The 27,807-nt window shown below is 44.4% G+C and overlaps 1 protein-coding gene across 4 annotated transcripts in view; it reads left to right on the forward strand.

The window, feature by feature from the left end:
* The first annotated feature begins 353 nt into the window (after positions 1 to 353).
* EML6 (EMAP like 6) overlaps positions 354 to 27,807 on the forward strand; it is a 167,578-nt gene continuing 140,124 nt past the window's right edge. For all 4 annotated transcript variants that reach the window (XR_014562725.1, XM_083732978.1, XM_083732974.1 and 1 more), the window contains exons 1-2: positions 354 to 480; positions 3,863 to 4,752. Coding sequence is in view for 3 of the 4 variants with exons in the window: in XM_083732978.1 (XP_083589104.1) it covers positions 4,556 to 4,752 (197 nt within the window). In the remaining variant the exon portion in view is untranslated. The remainder of the gene's footprint in view (positions 481 to 3,862; positions 4,753 to 27,807) is intronic.

Raw genomic sequence — 27,807 nt, forward strand, 5'->3', positions numbered from 1 at the left:
CGGGCGAGGCGAGGCGCGGCCGCTTGCGCTCGGCACCCTGGGACATGGAGTCCCCCCGCGCACTCTCCCCGCGGCGGCCGGCGGGGCTTGGAACTGCGCTTCCCGTGAGCCTCTTGGCCACAGGCGGCTTTGCTCGGCGGGCGGGCGGGCGGGCGCGTGGGAATCCGCGGGGTTTCCAAGGGGATGCGCCAGATGCTGCTGCTGCTGGTGGTGAGGCGATGGTGACGCAGCTGCGCTTTCCCTCCCTTTCCCGCCGAATGATGAGGCGCTTTCTGGCCGGGGCTGCCTAGGAGACGAGCGGAGGGCAGGGCGGGGACGAGGCGGCGTGACGCGCGGGGGGGGGGGGGAGCTGAGGCGGCCGAGGAGGAGGAGGAGGAGGGCGATGAAGGTCCATTCGCCTTGTCGTGCGGTCTCCTGCTCTCCTTCTCCTCCTCTTCTCCTGGGCTCCAGTCTCATAGGCGTCCCTTCTGCTCTTGACAGGTGACAGTCAAAATCACTGTCTTGTGACGGGGGGTGGGGGGAGTCGTGTGGGTAGCCCGGCCGAAATTATTATTATTAGTGATAAGAATCCTGGATTCTCTTTTTCCCCCCAAGTAAATTCTTATTATTTTCTTTTCTTTTTCTAACAATCCTTCCTATTAATTACCATCTGTTCCCTTTGACTCTGCCGAGTCTGGACTTCCCTCCCTCCCTGCGATTGGTATATTAATCACATCTTATCGCGTACATTATTCTAAGAATCCTGGATTCTCAGCTTTCCTTAAACGAAGTTTCTAGCGTTTGTAGGACCTGCGAGAGGAGGCAAAATGTGCAGGCGCTCCCCTCTGTATATAGATTTATGAGGCATAGCTGTCAACATTTCCCTTTTTAAAAAAAACCGAATAGGGTTATTCCGAATAGGGTTCTTCGCAAGAAAAGGGAAACAGCTATGTTATGAGGAGACAGCCCCAAGCGTTTTGCTTTGCCCTTTCCCGCCCCTAGAAAAATGGCCGTTATTAATAATACTAATAATTACCGTTGCACTGTTAAAGGGCATGGCGTTTGGCAGAGAGGAAGCAGGAAGGAGGCATGGCTTGAAGCAGCCTTGTTTGAGGCACTGCCTCTGCTTCGAATCATAGCATTGTAGAGCTGGAAGGGACCACGAGGGTCATCTAGTCCAACCCCCCCCCCACAATGTAGGAATTTTTTGCCCAACTCTGGGTTCAAACCCACGACCCTGAAATGCTCTACCAATTGAGCACTAAGCCCTTACTGAGTTCAGTGGGGCATTTTTCCAGATAAGAGTGTACAGGATTGAAACCTCCTTTTTGGTGGGGGGAGAGGGGACATGGTCTCAGTTTATAGAATTGCGCCTTGAAGGGAATAGAAGTCTGTCTCCCACCCAAGGTCTGTTTCTTAATACCGGGAAGTAGGGTCTTCCAAGGATACTGGCTGATTAGGTGTTCTGGATATTTTGTTTGCTTGATTATGGGTTAGGTGTCAATTTGGTCTTGCTTACGGTGGACCCAATGAAATAAATTGGGGGTTAAGTAACCCATTGAAGCTGCCATTTACCTCTTTGCTCAGTTGCAGGCAATGGCAGCCCACTGGTGAGAGGAGAGAGGAAAAGCTTAACTCTGCACATACGACCCTCAGATCCTGAGGGAGGATAGAAATATTCTTTCTGGGTCTATTTTAAATACCGTTGCTTAACCAGTAGAACTTGTGAAGCAGTAAAATGCTAAGCATTGCTACGTAGTTGATGTTTTCATAGAGTAAAAATCAGCAGAAAATGCAGAGGAGAAAGGAATAGTTCTGTTGAGCATGGCTAGAGTGCACCATTGAGTAATCAGAGGTAGATCTTTCATCTGTTTTCAATGTTTTTGATCCTTTGGTCATGCTTGCTGAGAAGTATCTCGCATCGTTCACAGATTGCCCTTACAACCCCATGTGGAAGACTTGGCCAGAGTTCTGTAGTTGTAATTCTCTATTTTGTCAATGAAACTTAAAATAATAATAATAATCCTGAAAATAAGTGTGGAAGGAAGGGAAGCAAGTAGAATTTTGCAGTCAAATAGTAAGCCCTGCCTGATATGTCACCCTCAGTGTATGGGCTGCTTTTCCAGAGTAAGATAAGGTAGGTCCAGAATACATTTTGATTGTCAAGGTGACTGCTCTGTAGATTCTGATATAATTGCAGCAGGGGGAAATCTGAGCACATACAAATTGTGTTTGTTTTTGCACAGCTGCCACTTCATTCCGTGTGGTTTGTAAGCTCTCTCTCACACAGGGAAAGTAGTTTTTGTAATATTTTGCCCTTACTGCTTAAAATCCAGCTCCTCAGCTACACACTGCTTTTATTTAACCTATAGCCACCATGCCTTTAATCGGGCTTATCTCTGTGGCCTCAGTTGTGCCGTAGGTTTCATCAACTTGTTCTAAACTACCTGTAGAAGAAACGGTTCTCAAAAGTGGGAAAGTTGTGGACCTTTTCTCTCTCTAATTCCCTTGCTTTTCTTGTTTACTAGGTTCTTTTCACAGGAAAGGTCTCAAACCACCTGCATGGCAACCTTGCAATTAATGAAATTACCGGTTGCTCCACCTTGACAGGGAAGTGTGAGCTGAGGGATCTTGCATGGAAGAAATAGTTTCTCGCCCTGGGTGTGATAGTGGCTGGCTGCAAGGCTAGAGTCTTTGGATTATAAAATGAGGGTGATATCCAACTTAAGTCATTCTCAGAGGACATGGTAAAAATAACGACCTGTTGGGGTGAGATCTAGTGTTGGTCATACTTAGAGTATACCTGAATATCTGACTAAGTTTGGATGTCACCTTCAAGGTCCCATTCAGTGTTAAGAAGTGGAGCTGAGCTGAATGGGGATGATGGTATTTTTGCAGTGGAATCCCAAGGGCACAGCAGACAAGGGAGACAGCAACAAGGAAAAACTTGAGATGGGCAAGATAACTCGTTCAGTTCCTGTTGCTGCTTTGCTGGTAATAATAATAATAATAATAATAATAATAATAATAATAATAATAATAATTTATTATTTATACCCCGCCCATCTGGCTGGGTTTCCCCAGCCACTCTGGGCGGCTTCCAACAGAACACAAAAATACAATAGTCTGTTAAACATTAAAAGCTTCCCTAAAGAGGGCTGCCTTCAGATGTCTTCTGAAAGGGTGGGATAACCCCTTCTAAGTAAAGCTGCGAATTCTTAGCAACTGATGGCAACTCTCTGCCTCCATCCTAGTGGTATCTCAGACTTCAAGGTACCCGTGCCTCCTGCTCCCTGCACAAATTGGGGGGAAACTGCTTTGAGCAGTTGTGCTGTGCCTGTGTGGTATCATTTATGTAACTAGCTAGTGGGAACACTTCCCCATCCCCCCCCTCCTGATTTCCATAATGTTTGTCACTGCTTCCTGGTGTCACATTAATTCACCTCCATTGGGCAGTGCTTGTGTGTGCCATGTGTGCATACTCTGAAAACACCCCCCTCGCATTTAGTAGTAGAGACGGGTTTGTTATCATGAGAAACCACAAGACTGGCATACGTGTTTCCCCCCTCCCCACTGGAAATATTCTTGTTATGAGAAAGAGTGAGAAGGGCGGAATGCATTATTTTGATTTACAAAATGTACTCTAGGGAATTCTAATATGCTTTATTTGATAAATAAGGACCATTTCATTGCTCTCCTATATGCAAAAAAATGGTTTCATCGGTATCTACATGCTTCCCTTTAGTTCTGGAGTGGGGGGGGGGACAGGTGGAACTGACACATTTTTTTAAAAAAATGATACTGTAGAGTGATTAAATTGATCAACTTGTATGGATGGCTTGCTTTAATTAAGGTTTCTTATCTTTCCTCCCCCCTCTCCTAGAAATTTCCTGTCTTTGCACTAAGTTGCAAATGCATTAAGATGACAAGCCAGAGAAAACCACTTTGTCGCACATTCAGAGCCATCACACAGTGAATTAAAGCTCATTGCTTGCATTTGAAAAGAACGGGCGGATTCCTGCGCCAGCTGCACCTTTTTTCCACACCGTTAAAAAACTATATTTTTAAAAAATGCAGTGACTTTCCCCTTGCAAGAAGATGCGTCGGGCAGAAGAAGCATAGCACACCACCGGCGTCCTGCGCCTGGGCGATTGTGACACCCGGAACAGGCTCCTTTGGGTGGAATCGGCATGCAATAGTTCCATACAGCGTTGATTTGCATCTGTGTAGGTGCCCCCCTCCTCCCAAGTTGCCTGGGTTGCAAAACAGGGAGAAAGCAGCAGCTGCTCATCTTTGGCAGTAGAAGATTATGGTGGCAGCTCGGCACTAGCAAAAGCAGCAGCGGTGGCGGCGGTGGCTGAAGCAGCAGCAGAGCACGACTTTGCCCGGATGCATTTTCCCCTGAAAACCATCAGCATTGCAAAGTGCAGCCCCCAGACTTGGCAGCCAAGCAGGAATTGGAAGCGTTCGTAAAAGGAAAGGAACCGGGAACTGGCAAGGAACAGCAGGGGTGGAGGGCAGCACCACCAGCTTTTTCCCTGTGTGTTTCTAGGGAGGGGGGGGGTCGTCTCTTATCATGGCGGATCGGACAGCTCCTAGATGCCAGCTGCGCCTGGAGTGGGTATATGGGTATAGGGGTCACCAGTGCCGCAACAACCTGTACTACACAGCAGGCAAGGAAGTGGTTTACTTCGTGGCCGGAGTCGGGGTGGTTTATAACACCAGAGAGCATAGCCAGAAATTTTTCCTGGGGCACAACGATGACATTATCAGGTAAGGAGCGGTGGGCTGGCAGGCTGGGGGGGGGGAGGGCAGGGAGGGGAGGAGGGGGGAAGGTTTGGCAAAGCAGCCCACAACTTCTCACGGTTTCTTTTTTTAACATGCCTCTTGCAATTTAGGAAAGCAAATGTATCCAAAGATGTGTATGCAAATTGCTGTGTTCACCTGGATCTCATCTGCTCTGTATTTTTCCTCTTGTGTGGCATACGATCTTGGTGGAGGTTAAGTTTAATTGCACCCCGAATCGGGAAGGTCATTCAATGTTCCTGGAAAACTAGACTTAATTTCTCATTGGTCCAATTATTATTATTATTATTTTGGTTTTTGAAAACTAATGCCTGTACAGTGATAAGAGGTATAGATGATGCTGTTCCCTCAGTAACATCTGGACACTGATACATAAATCTGTAATACATCTTTTCTCCCTCCAGTCGGTTTTGTTCCTGAACCCAATATTTCACCACTTGGGTAGAGCTTATGTCCTCTTCCTCAATACACTTATTGGAAGTAACACTTGCTTCCACCTAAGACTTGCTCCAGCTTGTTTAGGATTGTGGGGTCAGTTGTTGTTTTTTGAGGGGGCTGGAGACTCACGGTGCCTCCTGTAGATGTCTACTCGGAAGTTAGCCCCATTCAGTTCAGTGGTGCTTGTTCTCAGGAAAATTGACATTGGATTGAAGCCTCAGTGCGGCCACAGAATGTCAGAAGGATAATCTACTTGTTTGCTTTTGAGAGTTGTCTGTGTATACAAGGGAGCTTTCAAGTTTATATCATGAAACAGGCATATCTGTGCTGCTGCTGCTATATTGTCATTTATTTCAAAACACAGTTGTATAAGTAATACAGGGAAGCAGCTGGGATTCTCCTAATCCCATTCTACTATTCTCTCTCTCGGCGCTTCCCAAGTGTATAAAGACTTGGATTTTATATCTGGGTCGTCCTAATTTCATTCAAATTTTCCTGTGCATTCAGAAACTTTGTATTAAAGGACAGCATGTTTTCCTGTTAGTAGAATCTGGCTAGTTTGGAATCTGACTTACAGTTCTGGATTCTCCTTGATATTCACCAGTGGGGCTGCCTCCTTTAACTTATCATGTATGCAAGTTCCCATCTACCAAATGTGGCTCCTATTTTCATTTTGTTTCTGGTTTATCATTGTGCCTCTAATTATTTGGATTAGACTGACATATCTGCAGCTCTTCCATGTAAGCATGTTAATTTGCAGAATGTTTCTTGTAGCATGACAATAATATGCATAGTTTATGCAGTATCATTTTACCTGCTTTAGATTTTTCACCAAGCTTCTAGATTTTTCCAGGAAAAAAAGTGGTATTTCCCACTTACTCCCTTGGAAGATCATAGCTGTTGTGAAAATAAATCCCTCAGATCCGTACAGCTCAATGTTCATTCCATGTAACCCACTCTTAAGGATATTCACTTGGAAGTAAGCCTCACTGAAATCCGTAAGACTTGCTTTCAGTTAAGGCCTGGTTTGTGAGAGTGAGGGTCAAGCTCACAGACTGGCCTGGTTTGGACACAACAACAAATAATGGTATATATTCTCCGCTCTGGTTAAACTTTGAGAAAATCAGAAGGTTTTGGTTCTGATTTCAATTAGCCATGGTTTGCTGTTGCATCTGAACCCTACAAGCTGATTTACCCAGCTAACCACAGTTTATCTGGGTTCAAACATAATGCTTGATTGTGGTTAGTTTAAAAGGAAAGTGGAAGCTTTTGAACACAGGAGGGGGAGAGGGGAGTGAGGTGTACATGAGCCTCAGCTCACTCTGGATTGTTCCCATAATAAGAATGTAATAATAGCTTGCTAGATCAGGCCAGTGGCACAGTGGCTGACCAGATACCTGTGGGAATCTCAGAATTGCAAAGTTGGAAGGGATCCTGAGGATCATCTGGTCCAGCCGCCTTGCAATGCAGGAATCTGTAGCTGTCCCATATGGGGATCAAACTTGCAACCTTGGCATCATCAGCACCATGCTCTAACCAGCTGAGCTGTCCAGGAAGCCCACGAACAGGACCTGAGCACAAGATCACTCTCCCTTCCTGTGGTTTCCAACAGCTGGAATTCAGAAATATGCTTTCTTTGACAGTGGAGGTATGAATAGCAAGTTTAGGAAGTTCTTGATGAATCTGTATTTATTCCACTCTAAAAAAATTACAACTCAGCTGTCTGTCCAAATACTTGGTGAGGTAGAAGAACAACTGCAAAGCACTGGAAACTGATTGTAACAACAACAATAAAAGACAGCAAAAAGGAAGAGCAACAGCAAGCTTATCTTAGAACATCCCAGTGATATGCAGTCAGGTGGGACTTTACTTTTTAGCATGGTCAGCGGGGTGATACAGGATGGCGAAGCTAGGATGTGCCTGAGTCTGTGGGCCATACTTGATGTTGCAATTACAGTGGTACCTCGGGTTAAGTACTTAATTCATTCCGAAGGTCTGTTCTTAACCTGAAACTGCTCTTAACCTGAAGCACCACTTTTAGCTAATGGGGCCTCCTGCTCCTGCCGCACCGCCGGGGCGCGATTTCTGTTCTCATCCTGAAGCAAAGTTCTTAAGTTCTTAGCGGAGTCTGTAACCTGAAGCATATGTAACCTGAAGCGTATGTAACCCGAGGTACCATTGTAGTTAATGTACACTTTTAAAAAGTGTGAATAGCATCTGCAGGGGTACTGAGCAGCAACAAGAAACACAGCGAATGGACAGGTAGCATCCCTCACCTGCTGCAGTCTTTTTTTAAAAAATGCATCCCTAAAGGTTCTGTTGCGTCGGGGTAGGGGTGGGGGTGGAGACCTCCATCAGTGGCGGACTTTGGTAATATGACAACCTGGGCGAGGACAAAATTTGGGTTCCTCCCACCAATATTTCCCCCCTCCACACACAATAGTTATTTTTGGTGCAGTTTTTGTTTTTATTACTATTACTATTATTATTAGCTTGTGCCCTCTCAGCTTGGCGACCAGGTATACTGGACCGAGGCCATTTAGGGCTTTCAAGGTCAGCACCAACACTTTGAATTGTGCTCGGAAATGTACTGGGAGCCAGTGTAGGTCTTTCAAGACTGGTGTTATGTGGTCTCGGTGGCCGCTCCCAGTCACCAGTCTAGCTGCCGCATTCTGGATTAGTTATAGTTTCCAGGTCACCTTCAAACTATTATTTGCCCTACAACTTTCTAAAAAAATGGTCATGGAATACTTCATAGTTGTTTCAGCCTTTCTGACAACAGTAGTGTCTGTTCACAATGCATAAATAAGAAACTGAGGCATAAATAGTCTTTTGGTTCCTAACTGATCATTAAAATGCTGTTGGCTGCAGAACACAGTTATTTGTCTTCCAAATATTATTATGCACTTACAAGCGACACAGAAAGCATGAGAGAGGCTTATGTGTGTCTCTAATGTTATATATGAAAATATACCTGGAACTAAAGAAAATTCTGACTCTGTGAGTCAGTTCCTGTTACTACAGTGTTGTTTCAAGTAAATGTAAGAGACACTGCTTGTCAAAAGGACTGAATAAGCAGAGCTCTTGGGCTTCAGTCGTTTGTTTCAAGGAACTGTTTTCTATTAGCTTTTTCATGTTGGAAAATACATCTGAATTGCTGCAGAAGGTAACTAAGGCCATGGAGCAATGAACTTAGAGTAAGCCCAGCAACATTCAGTGAAACTTCCAGATAACATGGCATTAGCCTGACTTACTACTGTTTCTCAACATGGTATTGACATTTACCTTTTAGTAAGTTCAAGCCTTTCTGATAAATCTCTGCATTCTTTGCATTCCTTTTTTTATAAGTAAATTTGCCATAACGCTTTAAATGTGGGGTCACCGTAGTAATGGATTCTCTGCAGCGTCCATAATGGCAAATTTTACAAGCTTATTGTAACATTTATGTGCAAAGGTTTAAAAAGTCATACGCTGTCTGTTTAATTCCCCATGTTCCCCCTTTTTGAAAGTACATCTTTCTGTGGGCACTTCCAGACTATTGCTGGGTTTTGGATAGGATTCAGTCACATACCCGTAAATTCTGGTGACACAATTATAGTTTATTGGGACGTCTTGCACAACAAATCCATTTCGCCCAGTATGCTTTCCTTTAATGGTCAAGCGTTTTTGCATGGCGGTGTCTTGAGCACCCCACCATGAGCTAGCGGGAGACCAGTTTTGGGGGTTCCCCAGGCCGATATGACTGCCAAATGGGCCTTGCACCAGCCTGGGAAGTGGATCATAGCCTGCCCCATATTCGTCCAATCACAAGCCAGTTGCACAGCTGGCTCCGCCCCAGATGTGGGTCGGACAGAGGCTCTAGGCTTCACTCTGGTCCACCTCTTGGATATTTAAACCCGCTCAGCTTTCCACCTCCTCATTTTTGGCTGAAGTGACGGTTTAGGCATTGGGCATGCCTGAAGTCTTTGGTGGAGGGGATGCTGTAGAAGAGTTTGGATTTGGATTTGGTAGCCTCTGCCTGCCCCTCAGGCTTCAGGGGTATCCCGTTAAAAGGATCTGGAAGGAGTCGCTTCTGTCCAAATGCCCAAGCAGGGGCTAAGGCCATAGCACTTCTCAAGGCGGTGACCTACTTGTTGTGTGTCATAGGCCCCCTTCACCCCGGATTGACCCCTAACAGGTATACCCCAGCAGGGATGCTGCTGGTGCCATGCCTGTGCCAAACCTCTACCTCTTTAAACAATGAAGTTGTTGGCCCAACTGTCCTGTATTGAGAGACGGACATGGGTGGTGGGAGGTCATGCAAAAGATTCAACTTTTATAGAAGAAGAAGAGTTTGGATTTGATATCCCGCTTTATCACTACCCGAAGTAGTCTCATAACATTCTCCTTTCCCTTCCTCCCCCACAATGAACACTCTGTGAGGTGAGTGGGGCTGAGAAACTTCAAAGAAGTGTGACTAGCCCAAGGTCACCCAGCAGCTTCATGCAGAGGAGCAGGGAAGCAAACACGGTTCACCAGATTACGAGTCTACCGCTCTTAACCACTACACCACACTGGCTCTCTTATAGGGGAAGCGACGGGGGAAAGCACTGGAACAGTGCTTCTTTAACACAGTGTTTTCTAAACTCTGCACAGACACATCAGAATGGATGTTCATTAAATAGCCAACGTTGTCAAATCCACCTGCAAACCAGTCAGGGCGAATGTTGAATAAGCAGCTCATTTGGAAGTGCCCTGTATGTTCCTGGATATTCCATATCTACTTAGGGAGCCTTGAGAAGGGCGTGAGGATAGTTGCCGCTTGCTGTTCATCACCGACATATCTCTGCTGTCTCTGTGAAGTTTCCATGTTATCTCCTAGCCAATGGACAGAGTTCATTTCATTGATAGGATTGGAATGCCTCTGCATGCACAAGACTGGTTCGCACAATTAAGGCTGCTCACTTCTACCTCTATGTTTGTTGTGATCCACTAGATGAAATAATCCTATATACACCCACCCACACCCACTAATCGCAAACACATCCCCGTGAGCGTACATTCTTTATGTAGCCAGAACAGCACCATCCACATGCAAGAGGGAGGTATGAGCAGGCTTGGCAGAACTCCCAAGATATGCAGGACAAAACATCCTTGGAATCCCCCACTCACCCAAAAACGTCAGGTAGGACTGAGCATGCTCGGTGGGTATGGAATACTGACTGACTGAGGTGGGGGTAATGAAGCCGGTCTGGCCGGCTGGAACCCTGAACAGGAGCGCTTCACACTGCAACATCTTGTTGCAGGCCCGCTTTTTTGGTAAATATCAATACCGTGTTGAGAAACAGTAGCGAGGCAGGCCAATCCTGTGTTATTCTGCCGAATTCCATGGGGCTCATTCTGTACGCATTGCTTCATGACCTGAGTAACCGCCATAAGCTAATAGAAAATACTACTACTACTACTACTACTAATAATAATAATTTATTATTTATACCCTGCCCATCTGGCTGAGCCTCCCCAGCCACTCTGGGCGGTTCCCAATCGAGTGTTAAAAACAATGCAGAATTAAATATTAAAAACTTCCCTAAACAGGGCTGCCTTCAGATGTCTTTTAAAGATAGGATACCTGCTTATTTCCTTCACATCTGAACACTTTATTGAAACAAATGACTGAAGCCCAAGTCAGTGAGAGCTCTGCTTATTCAGTCCTTTTGACAAGCAGTCCCTCTTAAGTTTTCTTCAAACAGCGTTGGGTCACAGCAGGTCATTTCAGTAAACCGCTTCTTCACACATTTTAAGACCCTCTTCTCCCTTGATATGCCTGTGTTCTGGTGTTGCTCTCCATCTTCTCCCCCTTTTTTCCATCTCAATACAGTACATGCACACAGCCATTATTCCATTGGGCTTCTGCTGACCTCTGCTTGCTCTATCTGTGCTTCGGTTCATATGGATACTAAGGTTAAATCAAGTAACACAAGGAGAAATGCACACGGAAGAGCTACGGATAAGAGCCAAAATAGAGCAAGACGCATTAATTGGACAAACACCTGGAAGTTGCCTTTGTATTATTTCCTTATGCAAGTTACTAATGTTTTTATTTATTTTTTTAAAAAATAGCTGCATAGCTGACCTGACTTTTAAGAAACATTACAATAACTTCCTAAACAAAATATTCCATAATTTCATAAATCATATTCTCTATTCCATTCCATAAACCCTGTTTCGTTTTTCAAGTTTTATTTGCTTGCCTATTTAACAGAGTAAAATTTGATAGTTACTCTAGATGAGATCAACTGCAAGTTCAGACCTGTATTTTATTTGATGCAAATTTGGTTGACTGTAAGATAATGCAGTGGGATTAAGGTCTTATCTCTTGTTTTATTGTGGAATTCTTTGTCTTGGGGATATTAAAACTACCCAGCAAGCTTGCTAATCTCTTCTGAGCAGCCATGTAAATCAGGGTGAAACTTTAATAATAACCCAGAATAGGGTCAGTCTGCCGGTCCCGATGTTGGTTTATATGTTCCACCTGTATGTGTGTGCGCGCGCACACACACACACACACACACACACACATTGATGCACAAAGAACGCTGGGGTTTAGGGTTGTTATGAGTAGAGTGGCTCTTCATTTCAGTTGTTGCACTGCTTATCTCAGCAGGCAGAAACCATATTGGAGGATATCTGCGTTTTGCTCTCTTGACACAATTGAGGGGAAGAAACTCCATGCTTGAAGCAATGTCATCCTTTGATGGGTTCATAGATGTTATTTCACAGGAAAAGCTTCAAACAGAGCCAGGAAATCAAGTCCATGGTGGACAATTAAGTGCCCTCTTTGCAGCGAGACACTGACAACCAAAGATACACGAAATTAAATAGCAATTCTATTCCTCTTCCCTTCCGTGTCCTTATTACTGGCATTCTTATTACATACCGCATTTTCCCGTCTATAAGACGCGCCCATGTATAAGATGCCCCCTATTTTTGACATTATTTTTTAGGCGGGGAAACCTAGTCTTATACAGTGGTACCTCGGGTTAAGTATTTAATTCATTCCGGAGGCCTGTTCTTAACCTGAAACTGTTCTTAACCTGAAGCACCACTTTAGCTAATGGGGCCTCCTGCTGCCGCCGCGCCACCAGAGCCCAATTTCTGTTCTTATCCTGAAGCAAAGTTCTTAACCTGAAGCACTATTTCTGGGTTAGCGGAGTGCGTAACCTGAAGTGTATGCAACCTGAAACATATGTAACCCAAGGTACTACTGTATACAGAAAAATACGGTACCAACTGTCCTCCAGTTACAATCATTCGCTGCAGCTCAGCTTTGGCAATGGACAGAACAATCCTGTGCTCGTATTTATGCTGGTGGATGGAAACACACTGCTGTTACGCTAGCAGAGAGTACTCACTCAGCTGGGGTGAGTGAAACAAGCAGAAAATGCAAAAATGTTAGGAAAAATAGCAGACCCACTGTCCCTGGAAACATTCCCAGGATCTACCAAACAGCAGTTGTGCTGGCAATGCAGCCCACTCAGAGAGAGAGAGAGAGAGAGAGAGAGAGAGAGAGGGGAGGAGAAGGAGAAGAAGAAGAGTTTGGATTTGATATCCTGCTTTATCATTACCTGAAGGAGTCTCAAAGCGACTCACAATCTCCTTTCCCTTCCTCCCCCACAACAAACACTCTGTGAGGTGAGTGGGGCTGAGAGACTTCAGAGAAGTGTGACTAGCCCAAGGTCACCCAGCAGCTGCATGTGGAGGAGCGGGGAATCGAACCCGGTTCACCAGATTACGAGTCCGCTGCTCTTAACCACTACACCACACTGTAGTGGATTTGCTACTGCAAGGGCACTGCCATATTTTATTGTTAAGTGTTAAATATATCTTTTTGCTGCTGTCCTTGAAAACCTTGTTTAAAGGCAGGATAGAAAGTTAGTAATGAATCCCGTAAGGCAACTTCCATACAGTGGAATGAAGAGAGGTGGGCAGATAAAAAGGGATATTGGGACATGAATGCATCTGTTGTTTGAATAAGGGCTCTGCTCCATGTCCCAGCCACTCTTAATTGGTAGCTTGTTTGCATATTAAATAGAAAGGTTGTAATGCTCTTGTACAGTACCAAGCCTCCCAAGGCAGTTTACAATAGCTATAGGTGCAAACGCCATGTAAGAGTAGACATCACTCCCAATTCCAGTAACATATAATGTTAAAAAGCAGACATAGCAGATGGAGTGTTTACTGAAACACAGCACAGTAACATTTCCGAAATCCAGAGTGGGATAAGTAATTATCTAGAGACTGAGAATTGGGATGCGGGTGGCGCTGTGGGTTAAACCACAGAGTCTAGGACTTGCCAATCAGAAGGTTGGTGGTTTGAATCCCTACAAACGGGTGAGCTCCCGTTGCTCGGTCCCTGCTCCTGCCAACCTAGCAGTTCGAAAGCACATCAAAGTGCAAGTAGATAAATAGGTACTGCTCTGGTGGGAAGGTAAACGGTGTTTCCGTGCGCTGCTCTGGTTCGGCAGAAGCGGCTTAGTCATGCTGGCCACATGACCCGGAAGCTGTACGCCGGCTCCCTTGGCCAGTAAAGCGAGATGAGCGCCACAACCCCAGAGTCGGCCACAACTGGACCTAATGGTCGGGTCCCTTTACCTTTAGAGACTGAAAAGAAGACGTCATCCTGGGTAGCTCAGCTGGTTGAGAACGTGGTGATAACACAAATGGCTGCAAGTTCAATCTCATTTTCCTGCATTGCAGGGGGTTGGACTAGATGATCCTCAGGGTCCCTTCCAATTCTATGATTTATATATCCTTGGGGAGGATAGTCCCAGTATATGAGGTTACCACAGAAAAGGGCATTGTCCCTAGTATTCTTTAATCTGACAGATCTCACCAGAACGGGAGGGTCTTAGATGCTAATCTTAGAGCTTGGGCAGGTGTGTATGAACCGTTTAATTTTGATTACTTAATTTCTATGCTGCTTAATACATTAAAATATATATTTAAGAGGTGTTCCATTCAGTTGCACTATCCATATCCAGGCACAGCAGGTTTGTTGAGTTTCCCAGGGGGTCCAAAGGATGGGGAAATCTGTTTCTTCACCTTCTGTCCTCTCCTCCTCCAGATGCTTAAAGCTTTAGAGGTCCATGCTAGTATCTTAAGAGGGTGTTTGGGGGGTTTTCCCCTAAAGGTTTTTTTCCCCACTTCTTGAAAGTTTGGGGTTGCTGCAGGCTTGCTAAAACTTCACTTGTGTGTGCGTGTATATATTGTGCCAGTGGTATTTTTCTAGAAGAAGATGTGCAGGAGCTCATCATGAACTTCTCCCTTGTTCTCTTAGAATGGCAGTGGTCCCCACTAGAGAGGTGTTGGAGCTGAGCTCCGGTGAGCTCCAGCTGAAAAATAAATCCCTGTATAGTGCCATTTGGCTACCTAAGGATCAGTACTCAGAGAATGAATTTGCTGTCAGTAGAGAGCACAGTCTTTTCTATCGGAATATGCATTGCTATGGAAAATAGACTTTGTTGATCATGCCTATCAGCTGTACAATGCCTACAGTGTGGAGCCAGTGTGGTGTTGTGGTTAAGAGCAGTAGACTCGTAATCTGGTGAACTGGGTTCGCTTCTCCGCTCCTCCACATGCAGCTGCTGGGTGACCTTGGGCTAGTCACACTTCTCTGAAGTCTCTCACCTCACAGAGTGTTTGTTGTGGGGGAGGAAGGGAAAGGAGAATGTTAGCCGCTTTGAGACTCCTTCGGGTACTGATAAAGCGGGATATCAAATCCAAACTCTTCTTCTCTTCTACATGATCAGATAAATTACTTTTGCACCCATCTCAGTCCTCCTCCCCTTTTATATAGCACAATTTTGCTGCTGAACCTTTCGTTCTTTGGAAATCCACAAGCATTGCAATCCTAAGAGGGATGGTGATTCAGAAGCAGCACCTGCTGAGTAAGGCTGCATAGGATTTCGCAAATATCTGTCTGTCGCATGTTTGCTAATTACAGGCTAGGTTACAAGATGAGGCTCTGTGAAAAGTCACGGAAGGGTAAGTCACTGCAGGTTTCAGCACACAGCTCAGGACATCTACTGATTCCTTGCCAAAGGAAGTTCTTTTATGTGCATACAATGACATTGTTACACCAGAGAAGAAAGAGGCAAATTCCGAATTGTCTCAAGGTTCTGATACCTCCAGTTGCAATTAGTATGTCAGCTTCTGGCTCGTAGTCAAGACTACTGTAGTCCTCACAGTGGTGGTGACCTTACATATTTTTCAAAGGATATGTCCGACAAATTACAAGAAGACCGTCAATATCATCGTGAGCTGGAGTCAGCTACCCATTAATAGTGGTGACCATATCCCTTTGTGTTTTAAGCCCTTATTCTAATTATTTCATGGAGAATATTTTGCTCGGGGGCTTGGGAAGTCTATTTTTATTAAATAACCTGGAATGACCCATGAATTAAACAGGCCTTTTTTTGGTGGGCGGGAGGGGAGAGCAGATATCCAGGTCTAAGAAATGACAGGTGGGGGTGTATTTAACATAATAAACATTTTGATGCAATTTTGCCTAACTACACAGTTTTGTAAGCCGTTTCCCCTCCTACAATGCATGTTTATGCTATTTTCACTAGTGTTTCCATTTTTATGCCTACTTTCCTCTGAGATACACATATCATAGAATTGTAGATTTGGAAGATAACAACAACAACAACAACAACAACAACAACAACAACCCGGGCTCAGGGCGGCTAACAGCAAATATAAAATGTTGATTAAAATGCAACTTTAAAACAGCATAAAACACAACATAAAAATGCAGCATCAGTATCAATAAAATTCAAAAAATTCAGGGGTCATTTTTTTTGGGGGGGGGGGACAAAAACCAGTCAGTAGACATCAAATGATCACCAGGGCTAACTGGTCAAGTTGGTCCTACTAGGGCCAGCAAGGAGACCAGGGAAGAATTTAAATCTGGGATCTCAGAGGGTCATCTAGTCCAACCCCCAGCAATGCAGGAGGCTCAACTAAAGTGTCTAGCTGCATTATTTGGTAGGAGGAGTGCATTGCAAAACCCAAAAGTGTGAATTTTGAAGGACAGCTGCCTTTAAGTTCACGTAATGCATCAGAACGATGCAAACTAGAGAAGATCAAACTAGAATGCAGATGGGATTCTGAATAACTGTACTTGTTGTTTTTTAAACAAATGGAAAACTGCTGTCCCTTGCAAAGCTTAGGTAGGGCACTGTCCTAGGGACTTCTCAGGTTCCAAAAGTTCTTACCAGGGTTTCTCTTCAGTGAGAAGTCCAGCAGTGGAGCACAAGCTTCTCCAAATTTGACACCCATCACTCAGCTCCCCTGATGATATGCAGCCACGGCAGCAGAACTGGGCATGTTCTAGTTCTATTCTTGCTTCAGGTGGTGTGATGACATGGCCCATCTGGTGCATCCAGCCTGGCCTGCAGAACTGGAATGTGCACCCTAGAAAATGTGCCAGAATCTGCTTTGCTCATGACTAAGTAAAGGTAAAGGGACCCCTGACCGTTAGGTCCAGCTGCGGACGACTCTGGGGTTGCAGTGCTCATCTCGTTTTACTGGCCGAGGGAGCCAGCTTACAGCTTCCGGGTCATGTGGCCAGCATGCCTAAGCCACTTCTGGCGAACCAGAGCAGCGCACGGAAATGCCGTTTACCTTCCCACCGGAGCGGTACCTATTTATCTACTTGCACTTTGACACGCTTTCGAAATGCTAGGTTGGCAGGAGCTGGGACTGAGCAACGGGAGCTCACCCCATCGCGGGGATTCGAACCACCGACCTTCTGATCAGCAAGTCCTAGGTTCTGTGGTATAACCCACAGTGCTCATGACTACTGTGAGGCAATTCTGATTAGTGCACTGGTACTAGAATGAGGGGTGCAAATCTCTATATAAAAATAAAACACTGTTTCGGATGTGCAGGGCTTTTCTTTGCAGGGGACTTGGTACTGAAAATTCATGCTAGCACAGTCTTCTTCTTTTGGTGTTTATTGGCACCCAAAAGAACATCAAGGAAAAGGAGCACTTGCTTTACAGCTGTCAAGAGTGTTGGTCTATGCACTGTTTTTAAATTGCAGGCCTCCAGCTTGACGAACCGGCCTGTTACTTATGCTAGTAATGATATCGCTTTTCTATCGTTTGCCCCAAGTGTTTTCCTTGCTGTGTTTTTTTTCCTGAAGTGAGTGTCTCACCTGAGCCTGGTAATTCAGTCAGCTAAAGAGTCTCTTTTCCTGCAGATAAGCACATCAGAGAGAATTATCTCTGCACTGTTATGGAAAAATGGTCTCTAAATTACAACTGTGGAAAATGCTTGGCTCAAAAATCAGTGGGAGTGTTTTGTCTTGTTTTTAGCTTGTATACAAGTATTTTATCTATTTTGTGCCTAAATAGCCAGAGACTATTCCCCGTTCACTTTCCCTGTTTTCCAGCTATATACTAACAATATCAAAGAATGCAGAGATCAAGGTTACTGTTACCTTTGCATACTGTGTTCTGCCCAAACAATGACCATTTATTATTGTTTAGAAAAAACTGGCACATAGAATTTAAAATTTTCTTTATTTTTTTATTAAATCTGTATATCACCCTTCATCCAAATGTCTCTGGGAGGTTCACAGCATAAAAACACAAAAGATAAAGTACTTGCAGGACCAGTACCCACTGTGCAGTCTGTGCTGAACAGGAGTGGGGAACCTCAGCCCAAGGGCCACATAATATTCTGAGGGCCACATGTCAATAATGCATGGGGCCATAGGCAAAAGTAGGTGGAGCAGTCAATGCAAAATTTTACCTTTGTACAATAGACTAGTTTCAACAGATACTCAGACATTTTCCACCCATCTGTTCCAGCCAGGCAAAACTGCTTGAAACGAGAAGCAAGGGGGTGTGGCTTGGAAAGAGTGGGTGTGGCCTGTGGAGAGTTTCTAGGGTCAGACAGAGAGGCTTGGAGGGCCAAATTTGGGCCTGAGGTTGCCCACCCTTGATATATGTGGGATGTGATACGTAAGTAGCAGTCAAGTACAACATTCCTTGTTTTCCTAGAGTGTACATGCAGGGGAATGTTTGGTCCAGCCAGTCGAAAACTTCCTGTTTCCTCCTGGCTGGGACATACTTCCTTTGCATGTGACTAGAGGTGAGTGTGACCTTACCTATCCAGATAACAAAAAGGACAAGGCACACAGCACTCTCTCTCTCTCTCTCTCTTTTTGACTTCCTCCGTCGTTGGAGCAGCATTTTAGCTAGATACACTTGGAGCCCGGCAAAAAAAAACGTAGCATAAGAACATGAGAAGAATCTTGCTAGATCAGACTCAAGACCTGAATGAGAACCAGATGCCCCTGGGAAGGGTAGAAACAGAACACGAGGTCGATAATTCAGTGGCGGACATTGGGCTCTCTAATTTCAGTGGCACCCTATGCGATGCTAAAATTTGGTGCACCTCCCCCCCCCACTTTTCACTCTCTATTTAAAGCAGTGTTATGCTGTGGAAGGACGCGGGTGGCGCTGTGGGTTAAACCACAGAGCCTAGGACTTGCCGATCAGAAGGTTGGCGGTTCGAATCCCCATGACGGGGTGAGCTCCTGTTGCTCGGTCCCTGCTCCTGACAACCTAGCAGTTCAAAAGCCCATCAAAGTGGAAGTAGATAAATAGGTACCACTCCAGCGGGAAGGTAAACAGCGTTTCCATGCGCTGCTCTGGTTCACCAGAAGGGGCTTGGTCATACTGGCCACATGACCTGGAAGCTGTACGCCGGCTCCCTCGGCCAATAAAGCGAGACGAGCGCCGCAACCCCAGAGTCGGCCAGGACTGGACCTAATGGTCAGGGGTCCCTTTACCTTTATGCTGTGGCATGCAGTGAGGCCAAACAGATCACGCCACCCTAAAACCGCATCTGAATAACTCACTCCTGGCTGCTGTAGTTTCTCCGTAACTGATATTCAGGGGGCAGAGGTGCTCATCTGTTTGTTTGTTTGTTTGTTTGTTGACTTGATTTTCAGTGGATTGTATAAGCAGGCTGAGACAATGTCAACAGGATGGTAATTGTCCTTACAAAAAAAGCAGAACATATGGTTGGACAACCTAACAAATTGGAGGAAATGCAGAGTATTGATGCTTTGCAAACATTTAGTCACTGCCGTTAGTAAGAGATTGTTAAATTATATTAAAGTAGAAGCATAAAAATATATATATATAAAAATATAGGCCAAGGGAGATGAAGCAGAACAAGAAGTCCCATAATAAAATATCAGTAATCAAAAAATTTATCAAGGAACCTTCTTAATCAAAGTTCTGTTTTTTACATGTTGCTTTAAATTCAAGTGTGTGGAATTACTATTTGGCTATGTCCCAAAAGATCTGATTATGTGCAGTCATTATCAGCTCTCTGTTTTAGTCTGGACACTGAGTTCCATTGCCTTGCAGACGGGTCATTTGAATAGGTCTTTGATAGCCATTGGTAAGAAAGTTAATTGGATTAAAGAGGAATTATTAGTACTGTTGACTATATCTCGTACCAGTGCTAATAAAGTCGGACTTTCCTTTCAGGCAGTATTGGACATAGCGAAGGACATTACAAATTCACATGCTGCCTTCAAGCACATGATGCCCATACGATGGCTCTGGGCATATTTAGAAACCCAGTGCACTACTAAATAGTGACATGATAGAGTCAACATAAAGTGCTTTTAAGTCTTAGTGATCCTCTATGAGAGTGTTATATACTAATTAATTAATTATACTCTGCCCATCTGGCTAGGTTTTCCCAGCCACTCTGGGTGGCTCCCAACAGAATATTAAAAACACGATAAAACATTAAAATCTTCCCCCAACAGGGCTGCCTTCAGATGTCTTCTAAAAGTCAGTTCTTTATTTCCTTGACATCTGATGGGAGGGTGTTCCACAGGGCGGGTGCCACTACCGAGAAGGCCCTCTACCTGGTTCCCTGTAACCTCACTTCTCACAGTGAGGGAACCGCCAGAAGGCCCTCAGAGCTGGACCTCAATGTCTGGGCAGAACGATGGGGGTGGAGATGTTCCTTCAGGTATACAGGGCTGAGGCCATTTAGGGCTTTAAAGGTCAGCAGCAGCACTTTGAATTATGCTTGGAAACGTACTGGGAGCCAACATAGGTCTTTCAGGGCAGGTGTTATATGGTCTCAGTGGCCATATACTGAGTTATCCTCCACTGAAGTTAATGGAATCCAAATACAAGATCATAACTTTGTCCTGATTGTGGCCAGTGTTGGTGCAAATTTCAAAATTTCTTAACAGTTCAATCCTGAGCATGAGTTCAATGGGGTTTACTCCCAGAAAAGTATTAATATGATTGCAGCTTTGATCAGCCTTACAGGTAAAATGTTACCAACCTGCCCATCCATCCACACTGGGATTAGCTCAGTTGGTAGAGCATCAGATTCTTAATCTTCGGGTTGTGGGTTCGAGCTCCACATTGGGCCAAAGATCCCTGCATTGCAAGGGTTTGAACTAGATCAGTGTTTTTCAACCACTGTTCCGTGGCACACTAGTGTGCCTTGAGATGTTGCCTGGTGTGCCGTGGGAAAAATTGAAAAATTAAAAAAATTAAAAAATGAAGTATTTTATAATTTTTCATATTTCTGTTTACCTACTATTTCATAATAAAGTAATTATAAAATACTTTCTTTGTGTTTATTTGATTCCTATTCAAGAGAATTACTTTATATATAGTCAATATAGGCACAGAGTTAATTTTTTTAACATTTTCTAATGGTGGTGTGCCTCGTGATTTTTTTCATGAAACAAGTGTGCCTTTGCCCAAAAAAGGTTGAAAAACACTGAACTAGATGACTCTTCTGGTCCCTTCTAACTCTGTGATTCCAAGGCAGCAGTAATGGTGGATTCTTACTTATGCTGGACAAGGTCTTTGTGGTAGCTATACATCCCTAATATGTTACAGGAACATTTTGTTCGTTTTTGATGCATATTGGATGACAGTATGAAGAAACAGAAGGTGTTGTTTTGGGGGCCGCTAATGAATATGTATTGGCAAATGCACATGAGTGCATAGGGGCAGGTGTCAATGTTTGGCATGAATAGAGAAATTAGTTTATTATCAATACGTTTTCCTCTGTAAAAACTGAGCTGCGGAGCTAATGGAAGCAAAGATGAAATGGCTAATGCAGTCTTCCATTCAGCATTACATGTAAACATTGTTTAGAGCACTTATCTAAGTTGTAGAGGTCAAGCTGTAATGCTTCTGCATCTCAGAGCATGTTTTGCGTTTGAAAATTGTAAAGCATGGAAAGAACACAGATCTGTGGGAAAATCAAAGCACCATTAAGGTTGCCTAACAGACAAAATGGATCTTGGTTTTGCAAATGTATCTGATTACAGTTAGAACACACCAAAAAACAACACCCAAATGAACCCACATCAAAATCCAAATGTCTGCGGAAACAGTCATGTTTTTGCCTGGCGCCTAAAATCTGACAAAGTTGGTGCCAAGACAATTTAGGAGGGGACAGTATTTTATGGTTTGCTGCAAACTTTGATTAAAAGTTTCTCAGAGGGTGTTGGAGAGTAGGGAGTGTACAAACCATAGGCTCGTGCATGCTCATAATGCCAAAACATGATTTGGTGTTACATCCCAACAACCCAAGAGGCTCTGGTTGCAGATATTGACTTTTAAAAATATATTTTTTACATTATTTTTGACATTGTATGGTCACTTTGTCAGGCACGTTTAAGCTAGAAAATACAGCTGTGATTAAAAGTGAGATTGCAGTTAAACGAATCAGGTTATAAACCACAAGTACTTGCCATTTGTGATTGTTCTGAATTTGCTGTGTTGCTTGAATATTGCATTTCATTTCTTTCTCGTGGTGTCCTCCAGCTTTCTCTTTGAAGCCATGGGTTTCCCTGCCACCTCAAGGTAACTTGCTCTCTTCCTCTGTCAGTTAGTTTGACATGATTCATTTATACATACTGACAGTTCAGAGCACTGGACAGAAATGGTTACTTATGCTCTCATTCTCCATTTTGAATGCAAATATTTTAACCACGTTATGAAGAAAAACAGAGGAAAAACTGCTGCAAGTAACCATGCTTTTTAGTGTCTTGGATAATGCAACCCCCCTTTACCACTTATTTGTTTGGGATTTTGATTAATACTGGTTTTGGATTAACACTGTCCAGCAGAGTCCTAACTGTGTCTAAAAGGTAAAGGTAAAGGACCCCTGACTGTTAAGTCCAGTTGCAAATGACTCTGGGGTTGCGGCTCTCATCTCGATTTACTGGCTGAGGGAGCTGAACTTTGTCCGCAAACAGTTTTTCTGGGTCATGTGGCCAGCATGACTAAGCTGCTTCTGGTGAAACCAGAGCAGCACACAGAAATGCCGTTTACCTTCCCGCCAGAGTGGTACCTATTTATCTACTTGCACTTTGATGTGCTTTTGAACTGCTAGGTTGGCAGGAGTTGGGACCGAGCAATGGGAGCTCACCCCTCCGCGGGGATTCAAACCACCGACCTTCCGATCGGCAAGCCCTAGGCTCAGTGGTTTAGACCAGTGTTTTTCAACCACTGTTCCGCGGCACACTAGTGTGCCGCGAGATGTTGCCTGGTGTGCCGTGGGGAAAATTGAAAAATTCGAAAGATTTAAAAATAAAGTATTTTATGATTTTTCATATTTCTGTTTACTTACTATTTCATAATAAAGTAATTATAAAATACTTTCTTTGTGTTTATTTGATTCCTATTCAAGAGAATTACTTTATATATACTCAATATAGGCACAGAGTTAAATTTTTCAACATTTTCTAATGGTGGTGTGCCTCGTGATTTTTTTCATGAAACAAGTGTGCCTTTGCCCAAAAAAGGTTGAAAAACACTGGTTTAATGTATGCAACTACAGCAGCAAGAATACTCTTGGCGAAGTATTGGAAGACCAAAGAACTACCTACTCTGGAAGAATGGCAGACTAAGGTGATTGAATTCATGGGATTGGCAGAAATGACCGGCAGGATTCGTGACCAGAGGAGAGAGACGGTGGAGGAGGACTGGAAAAAATTTAAAACTTATCTTGAAAATTGTTGTAAAATTTCGCAATGATAGATGCCAGGGGATAGGATGTAGAGAATTACAGCTGTTAAAAATTAACTTTTAAGAAAAGCTTTTAAAGGACTTTAATTATAAAAAATTGGACAAAGAATTGCTAAAAATTTTTTTTTAAATAAGGATGCAGTGAAGGGGAGGTCTGGGGAAGTCGTTTTGTGTTTTTATGTGTTGTGTTCTGTTTATGTTTCTTATGTTGTAAAATTAATAAAAATTATTTGAAAAAAAAAAAAGAAAAACACTGGTTTAGACCACAGCGCCACCCGCGTCCCTACGGCACCTGGTATTCCCAGGTGGTCTCCCATCCATGTACTAACCAGGCCTGACCCTGCTTAGCTTCCTAGATAGATGAGATTGGGCATGTTCAGGGTAGTATGGTGAAACAAATCCCATTGAATTCAATGGGGTTTGCTTCCCAGATAACTTGGAGGTAGGATTGTCAGCCTTTTTTTAATTAAAGGATTGGGTGTTCTCGTTGGTTATGTTCATCCTGGCAAGAAATGTTGGGTGGCTGGACATCTGTATTATTTGTAGCCTAATTTAACCTCCTTCAGTTGTTATTTTCAACTGGAACTTCATTAAACAATATTAAAGTGCAAAACGATTTGGGATTTTACATTTTAAACGATCCTGTTGTCTTCTCTCGTTAGGTGACAAATAGCAGGCACATCCAGTGTTAACTTTATGTCATTTCAGGCATTGCGAAAAATTGCAAGTAAAACAACCCAACAGTACAAACAAGGTAACTGTTTTGGGAGAAAGCTGCAATTAATTTGTGCAGAGGAAGTGTAGAAATCTGCAAGGAGGTGATAGCACCTGTGAAATGCTTTCCTGAACAAGGCTATCCTGGTGGTGATGCTAACATTTTTTTTGGCATATCTCTTCACCCAAGCAATTGACGGAATTTGAATTAAAACAAAACTTGATTGCAAGGTTCCTGGAGATTGTCTTGCCCTAAGCAACTAACAAAAACAAACAAACAAACAAACAAACAAACAAATAAATAAATAAGAGCATTAACGTAGAATCTGATGTATGCTGTCCTGTCTACCAAACAGCTGTAATAAAATTATTTCTTGGCTACACCACTCCAGACTTCAGGTGGAGGAGGAGTTTGGATTTGATATCCCGCTTTATCACTACCCTAGCGAGTCTCAAAGCAGCTCACAATCTCCTTTCCCTTCCTCCCCCACAACAAACACTCTGTGAAGTGAGTGAGGCTGAGAGACTTCAGAGATTAGTGTGACTAGCCCAAGGTCACCCAGCAGCTGCATGTGGGGGAGCAGGGAAGCGAACCCGGTTCACCAGATTACGAATCCACCGCTCTTAACCACTACACCACACTGGCTCTAGGTATGCATGTTTCTCACATGCAGAAGTAGAGGGGAGCAAGGGCCCAAATCAAGATCTTCCCAGCCAATATGGAGTCAATCACAGTGCACCACGTTAGGAAAAAATGCACTTGGTTTGTGCCAAGGAGAATGGTGGCAGTTCCCTGCCCAAGTTGGCCAACCATGAAAAGAAATCACATTTTTAAATTCTCCCCCTGTAAAACTTCCTACCCAAAAAGTAAAAATAAAATAAACCTTACAGATCAGGAGATTATTTTTATTTATTTTTTTGCATAGGGAGAGAATTAAAAAGTGTGATAGCCCTATCTGCAAAACAAATTTCCTTCCAGTAGCACCTTAAAGACCAACTAAGTTATTTCTTGGTATGAGCTTTCGTGTGCATGCACACATATCTGAAGAAGTGTGCATGCACACGAAAGCTCATACCAAGAAATAACTTAGTTGGTCTTTAAGGTGCTACTGGAAGGAAATTTGTTTTGTTTTGACTATGGCAGACCAACACGGCTACCTATCTGTAACTAGCCCTATCTGCAGTTTGAAGTGGTACACTGCTTTCATTAAGCTGCATGTGCAATATATTAAAAGGATTGGGGTTCTTCCAGGTCAGAGGGTGTGACATTTAGCCAGGGCTGAGACTCAGACTCTCTCACTTCAGAAAGTCAACATAGAATATGCATTTGTGTGCCCTTAAAAAGCATAGCAGCTAGAACCGCTTGCAGGAATTTTCCTGTTTTGTATTTACTGCTCATTATGTTAATTTGTTCCCTAAAGGTTGGTCAAGCAGGTCATCTCATTAAAAAGGGGGCAAAAAGAACACAGGCATATATAAAAGGACACAAGGCATGATGAGGTGGCTGTGTTAAAAATTTAAAGGCACCCCATGGGCCTTCGTTTGGCGAAACATCACGAAAAGGAGACAATGGAGAAATTTCACAGTGGAGTTGGCAGAAAATTGCTAAAGAAACAGGGCAAAATCGCCATCCAGATAACCTGTTTGCCACGCATTGTGATTTGCTTGCACAAACCCTACACAGAGCTTAGGCTGGATCCATTCTTTATTTAGCATCCATTTTTATTTTTCTGTGGGGAGCCTTTATCACAATGAGCACCCATCTTAATTTGGTTTCATGGTGGTGTTTACGCGCCTTCCCATTAATCATTTGTTAATTTGTCCCACATTTTTCAGCGTAGTTCTCTGTCACTTTTCTAACAGCAAAAGTCAGAGTTTCGTCCTCCTCCCACACAGAAAACACACTGGATTTGTTTTTGGTTTTTTTGCAGCAAAGCAATTTAATGGCTCAAATCTAAAGTTCCAGAACGCCCTTGAATCCCTCCTGCAAAATAGTGAGAAAGTAGAGGTACCTGAAATGGGTTTGAGAAATGATATGTGATAGACCCACTGCAGAGAGGGTTGCCAAGGAGGAAGTAAAGGTAAAGGTAAAGGGACCCCTGACCACTAGGTCCAGTTGTGGCCGACTCTGGGGTTGCGGCGCTCATCTCGTTTTATTGGCCAAGGGAGCCGGCGTACAGCTTCCGGGTCATGCGGCCAGCACGGCGTACAGCTTCCGGGTCATGCGGCCAGCATGACTAAGCCACTTCTGGCGAACCAGAGCAGCGCACGGAAATGCTGTTTCTACTTGCACTTTGAGGATGGCAGGAGCAGGGACCAAGCAACGGGAGCTCACCCCGTCGCGGGGATTTGAACCACCAACCTTCTGATCGGCAAGTCCTAGGCTCTGTGGTTTAACCCACAGCGCCACCCGCATCTTAAAACTGCATACGGGACCTGGAGATAGGAGGAGATATGCAGGCAAGATAAGGAGCCAGTCTTATAGATGAGGAACCTTTTTCAACCTGAGGGCCACATTCTCTTTGGAGCAACCTTCTGAAGGCCACATGGCAATGGTGGGCAGGGCCAGAGGCACAAGTGGGTGGAACAATGAATGTAAATTTTACCTTTCTGCACACACACACACCCTCCATTTTTCACCCAGGCAAACAAGAATCTTTGTAGTTTAAGAGTATACTCTAACCAGGCAAAAGCTATCAAGGAGTGTACAAAGCAGGGCTAGGGACATCTGTGCCCTGGGAAGAGCTTTGAGGGCCATAGAGACAGGGCTGGTAGTCTGCATTTTGCCCACAGACCTGAGGTTCTCCATGCCTGTTGTTGTTACATATTTCTTTATACACCTTTTCCCCTAATGGTACTCAAGGCGGAGTAAGGAGATGATCTTTCAGCGTGTCAGCGCCTAAACTGTGGAACTCCCTGCTCATTGATATCAGACAGGTGCCTTTACTGTACTCGCCACTTGCTAAAAACTTTTTTCATTATGCAAGCCTATCCAGTTGTGTAAATCTGACATATATTTTTGTCAGAGTTGCCTCTAGGTCCCAGCTCACAGAGGACCAACGCTAGTCAGTAATAACGTATAAAAGTCTTTATTGAAGATTAGTTTCCATTTCCAAACTGCAGCGTGCAACTCTACGTCTTAGAACCTAGACCGGCGAAGCTCCATCTGAGTCTCCGCCTCCTAGACACCAGTTTAAGACTCTAGCCTTACTCCACCTCTTCCGTTGTTCTTTCCTCCTCTGGGTCCTTCTGCCCCCTGGGGTTTCCTCCTTTCTGGACTCTTCTGACGCTGACCCCCCTGAGTCTTGCCCCTCCTTCCGGCGGGCTTTAGGACCTGGCTCCCTATCCGGGCTACCTGCTGTGCCGCTCGCCTGTACATTTGAACTTGGCGCGCGCGCCCAGCCGGTAACTTTCCTCTTGACCGTTTCCCCGCTCTCCGATGGAGGCGTGGTCAATCCTGACTCATCTCCTCTCGCTGGTGGTGAGAACACTGGTCCCGATGCCTGGGACTCCTCCCCCCCACTGCGCTCTGGTGGGGAAGCTGGTCCTGATTTCCAACTGCTGCTCTGGGAGTCCCCGCTGGCCCCTTCCTTCTGGGGTTTCCCCCTTGGCACCCCCCTTGCCCTGGCCATCGGCGCTCCCTTCTGTGAATCTTCCGATTCGCTGGAGAGGCTCATGGAATCCCTCTGACCACTGTCACCGCCTACGCTCCCCTCGGATTCCTCCCCCTCGCTCTCCATTTCCTCCCTCTCCTGTACCTCTGCTCCTAAGCCCCTGACAATTT

Source organism: Podarcis gaigeae (genome assembly GCF_964106915.1).
Source record: "Podarcis gaigeae genome assembly, chromosome: 3".
NCBI classification, from domain to species: Eukaryota; Metazoa; Chordata; class Lepidosauria; order Squamata; family Lacertidae; genus Podarcis; species Podarcis gaigeae.